General features: G+C 66.8%; 1 protein-coding gene across 1 annotated transcript in view; it reads right to left on the reverse strand.

Moving 5' to 3' along the window:
- The window catches only part of LOC120505232 (cathepsin D-like), a 12310-nt gene extending 7280 nt beyond the window's left edge, over positions 1-5030 (reverse strand). The window contains exons 1-7 of the mRNA XM_039715546.1: positions 4509-5030; positions 4097-4222; positions 3113-3231; positions 2691-2930; positions 1887-2069; positions 1766-1828; positions 45-143 (exon numbers count right to left, since the gene is read on the reverse strand). Coding sequence (XP_039571480.1) covers positions 45-143; positions 1766-1828; positions 1887-2069; positions 2691-2930; positions 3113-3231; positions 4097-4222; positions 4509-4512 — 834 coding nt within the window. The 5' untranslated portion in view covers positions 4513-5030. The remainder of the gene's footprint in view (positions 1-44; positions 144-1765; positions 1829-1886; positions 2070-2690; positions 2931-3112; positions 3232-4096; positions 4223-4508) is intronic.
- Between the last annotated feature and the right edge of the window lie 305 nt (positions 5031-5335).

Here is a 5335-nt window from a genome sequence, read left to right on the forward strand (position 1 = left end):
AGGTGACACAGGTGACACAGGTGACACAGGGGTGACAGTCTCACCTGCAGCACGTAGTGCTGGGGGCCGAGCGTGAACTCCTTGCCCCCCAGGACGAAGGTGACGTTGGGCAGGGACGGGACCTTGTCACAGTCCAGCAGGTACTGGGGGGACAGGGGACAGGGACACTGGGGACACGGGGACAGGGGACAGGGGACACGGCCTCAGACACGGGGACAGGGGACAGGGACAGGGGGACACGGCCTCAGACATGGGGACAGGGGACAGGGACAGGGGGACACGGCCTCAGACATGGGGACAGGGGACAGGGACAGGGACAGGGACACTGGGGACACGGCCTCAGACACGGGGACAGGGGACAGCAGGGACCCCCACCCACAGGGGACACGGGGACAGGGACACTGGGGACACGGCCTCAGCAGGGGACAGGGACAGGGGACAGGGACAGGGACAGGGGACACGGCCTCAGACACGGGGACAGGGGACACAGGGACACGGGGACAGCAGGGACCCCCGCCCAGGGGTCCGAAGGGGTTGTGGGGGACACTTGGGGGCACTCAGGGACCCCCATCCACAGGGGACACTCAGGGACCCCCACCCAGGGGTTCAGGGGGGTCCGTGGGGGACACTTGGGGACACTCAGAGATCCCAAAAACCCCACCCGGGGGGTCCGGGGATCATGGGGGACCCTCGGTGCCCCTCAGTGCCCCTCGGTGACACTCAGTGACCCTCGGTGACATTCAGGGACACTCAGTGACCTCCTGTGCCCCTCGGTGACCTTCGGTGACACTCAGGGACCCTGAAGGACACTCAAGGACCCTTGGTGACACTCGGTGACACTCGGGGACCCTCAGGAACACTCTGGGACACTCAGGGACCCTCAAGGACACTCAGGGACACTCAGGGACATTCAGGGACCCTCGGTGACACTTGGGGACACTCAGGGACCCTCAAGGACACTCAGGGACCCTCGGTGACCCTCGGTGACACTCGGTGACCCTCAAGGACACTCAGGGACATTCAGGGACCCTCAAGGACCCGCGGTGACACTCGGGGACATCCAGGGACCCTCGGTGACCCTTGGTGACACTCGGTGACCCTCGGTGACACTCGGTGACACCCAGGCACCCCGGTGCCCCGTACCTGCCCCCGGGTGACCCTCAATGACACTTGGGGACCTCGGTGACCCTCAGTGACAGGGGACATCCAGGGACCCTCGGTGACCCTTGGTGACACTCGGTGACCCTCGGTGACACTCGGTGACACCCAGGCACCCCGGTGCCCCGTACCTGCCCCCGGGTGACCCTCAATGACACTTGGGGACCTCGGTGACCCTCAGTGACACTCAGGGACATTCAGGGACCCTCGGTGACCCTCAGTGACACCCAGGCACCCCGGTGTCCGTACCTGTCCCCCAGTGACCCTCAATAACACTTGGGGACCCTCGGTGACCCTCGGTGACACTTGGGGACACCCAGGGACCCTGGGTGACACTCGGTGCCACCCAGGGACCCCCGGTGACCCTCGGTGACACTCAGGGACCCTCGGTGACACTCGGTGGCCCTTGGTGACCCTCGGTGACACTCGGTGACCCTCAGTGACACTTGGGGACACCCAGGGACCCCCGGTGCCCCGTACCTGCCCCCGGGTGACCCTCAATGACACTTGGGGACCCCCGGTGTCCCCCGGTGTCCCCCGTGTCCGTACCTGCCCCCGGGTGACCCTCAATGACCCCCGGTGTCCCCGGTGTCCCCGGTGCCCGTACCTGCCCCCCGATGCCGCCGGTGGCCCCCAGGGCGCGGTTGAGCGCGGCCACCTCTGTCCGTACCTGCACCCGGGTGACCCTCAATGACCCCCGGTGTCCCCGGTGTCCCCGGTGCCCGTACCTGCCCCCCGATGCCGCCGGTGGCCCCCAGGGCGCGGTTGAGCGCGGCCACCTCGTGGCTGGGCCCGGTGAGCAGCGACGTCCCCGTGTCCACGATGGCCTCGCAGCCGCCCCGGCACAGGGGGGGGTCCCGGCACCCCGCGGCCCCCGGGGTCCCCAGCGACAGCCTGGGGGGGCAGGGGTGCTCTTTGGGGGTCCCAGAGGGGATTTGAGGGTCCCAAGGAGGGTCCAAAAGGAGATTTGGGGATATTTTGGGTGTATTTGTGCATTATTAGGGGTGTATTTGGGGTTAGTTTGGGTGTATTTGTGTGTTATTTTGGGTGTATTTTGGGTGTTATTTTGGGTGTATTTCTGCGTTATTTTGGCTGTATTTGGAGATTAATTTTGGAGCATTTCTACATGAGTTTGGGTGTATTTGGGGATATTTTGGGTGTATTTCTGCGTTATTTTGGCCGGTTTTGGGGCACAATCAGTGTGTGCCCAGGGCTGCTCCAGGAGTACTTTGGGGACATTCAGGTGTGCCAGGTGTGCCCAGGTGTGCCCAGGTGTGCCAGGTGTGCCCAGGTGTATCACAGGTGTGCCCAGGTGTGCCAGGTGTGCCCAGGTGTATCACAGGTGTGCCCAGCTGTGCCCAGGTGTGCCGGGTGTACCCAGGTGTATCCCATCTGTCCCCATCTGTCCCCACCTGTCCCCACCTGTCCCCGGTGTCCCCAGCTGTCCCCATCTGTCCCCGGTGTCCCCAGCTGTCCCAGGCTGTCCCCACCTGTCCCCACCTGTCCCCACCTGTCCCCACCTGTCCCCAGGTGTCCCCAGGTGTCCCCGGTGTCCCGGTGTCCCCGGCGTACCTGCGCAGGCGGAAGGAGAAGACGTTGTTCCGGAACAGCCGCCGCTCCATCATGTTGTCGAAGACGGGCCGGGCGGGGCCGGCGGCCGCGGCGGGGAACGCCAGCCCCAGCACGCCGTCGAAGCGCGCCGCAGCGAACGCCAGCCCGGGCAGCGCCACCGCCTCGGCAAAGGTCTGGTTGGGCACGGTGACATTGGAGATCTGTGGGGACAGGCACCGTGAGGGTGTCGGTGCTCAGGAAGCCCCTCAGGGACCCCCGGGACCCCTCCCCAGGACCCTCAGGGACCCCCAGGACCCCTCCCCAGGGACCCCAGCCCACCGTGAGCGTGTCGGTGCTCAGGAAGCCCCCCAGGACCCCTCCCCAGGACCCCTCCCCAGCCCACCGTGAGCGTGTCGGTGCTCAGGAAGCCCCTCAGGCTGCCGCTGCCGTAGCTGATGGCGAAGGCGCTGCCGTTGGCGCGGTGCGTGCACGACAGCAGCGGCTGGTAGTGCGGGTGGAGCCCTGCGGGACACGCCCACCCTCCTCAGGCCACGCCCACCCACCGCAGGCCACGCCCACCCTCCTCGGGCCACGCCCACCCTCCTCAGGCCACGCCCATTCCCACCAGACCACGCCCACTCCCCAAAGGCCACTGCCCAAACCACGCCCATTCAGCCATGCCCTGCTAGGCCCCGCCCACCAGCCAATCCACGCCCTTTCTGTGCTCCTAGGCCCCGCCCACCACCCAAACCACGCCCTTTCTGTGCTCCTAGGCCCCGCCCACCACCCAAACCACGCCCATTCCCTTGCCACACCCTGCTGGGCCCCACCCACACCTTGCTAGGCCACGCCCACACCCAAACCACACTCTGCTAGGCCACGCCCACACACCAACCACGCCCTGTTAGGCCCCACCCATTCACCCAAGCCCCGCCCACCCGGTGCAGTGCCCCTTTTGGCCCCACCCCTTACAGCAGTCCAGTTCCACCCTGTTAGGCCCCGCCCACTTCCCAAAATGTGCCCATTCTGCCCTGCTAGGCCACGCCCATGCCCAAACCACACCCTGTTATGCCCCTCCCACTTACCCAAGCCACGCCCATCCACATGCCCCGCCCCTTACAGCACTTCTGCGCCACCCACCGCCTTTTTCATCCCTTTAGGCTCCACCCACGCCCTGCTAAGCCACGCCCACACCCAACTACACCCTGTTAGGCCCCGCCCTCTAATCCCTGCCCCCTTTGGCCCCGCCCCTCACAGCAGTCCTGTTCCACCCTTTAGGCCCCACCCACCACCCAAACCACGCCCTGCTAGGCCCCGCCCACACACGAACCACACCCCGCTAGGCCCCGCCCAGCCCGGCCCCGCCCCGCCAGGCCCCGCCCCTCACAGCAGGCCAGGTAGAGCAGGCAGCAGCGCCACGAGGGCACCCAGAGGTCGGCGGAGCCGGTGTCGAAAATGACGCGGAAATCCTGGGGAGGGGTCCCCAGGGACACGGTGCCGTAGTACTGCGCCTGGGGGGGCACGGTGTCACCCGGGGTGTCCCCAGGGGTCACCGTGTCACCCGGGGTCCCCAGGGAGCTGTCACACCCACCCCAGTGTCCCCAAAGGGTGGGGATGTCCCCTCCCCATCCCCAGGGACACCGTGCCGTAGTACTGCGCCTGGGGGGGCACAAAGTGTCACCCGGGGGGGCACGGTGTCACCCGGGGTGTGCCCGAGGGGTCACCGTGTCACCCACGGTCCCCAGGGAGCTGTCACACCCACCCCAGAGTCCCCATGTCACTGTCACCCCCTGTCCCCACCATGTAGTTCCGGAGCCGCGCGGGCGCCGCCGCCCCTCCCCCACTGCGGCTGCGGGGGCCGCCCCCGCCCCCCCAGAACCTGGGGGGCACCCAGGGGCCCCTCTCCAGGGGGATGCTGCGGCACGCCAGGGGTTAATCAGCACGACCGGCCCGTAATTAGCACAATTAATGGCGCTAATTATGCCAACGAGGCCACCCACCCAGGGCCGCGCCGCACGGGGCTCGGGTGGGGTTAATTAATGAGGGTAATTAGCGAGGGGCTCCCTCGGGGTTGGAAGGGTTAATTGGGGCGCGGGGGTGCCCCCCCAAAATTGCGGGGTGACCCCCGGGGTCAGAGGTCACGGGGGGGGCACGCCCTGGAGGGCGGGGCCGGGTCCGACCGGGACCGACCGGGTCCGAGCGGGTCCGACCGGCTCCCGCCCCCGCAGGGGAGGGACCGCGAACCCCAAAATCCTCCTGGGAGGGACCCGGAACCCCAAAAACCCCTCCCAAAATCCACCTGGGAGGGACAGGAACCCCAAATTCACCCCAAAAATCCACCTGGGGGGAACGGGAACCCCAAAAACCCCTCCCAAAATCCACCTGGGAGGGACCGGGAACCCCCAATTCACCCCAAAAATCCACCTGGGGGGGGCTGGGAACCCCAAATTCACCCCAAAAATCCACCTGGGAGGGACAGGAACCCCAAATTCACCCCAAAAATCCCCCTGGGGGGGGGCTGGGAACCCCAAAATCCACCTGGGAGAAACAGGGAACCCCCAAAATCTACCTGGGGCACTCAGGAACCCCAAAATCCACCTGTGAGGGACCGGGAACCCCAAAATCC

Source organism: Passer montanus, unplaced genomic scaffold, assembly GCF_014805655.1.
Source record: "Passer montanus isolate IOZ18808 unplaced genomic scaffold, ASM1480565v1 scaffold333, whole genome shotgun sequence".
Taxonomy (NCBI): domain Eukaryota; kingdom Metazoa; phylum Chordata; class Aves; order Passeriformes; family Passeridae; genus Passer; species Passer montanus.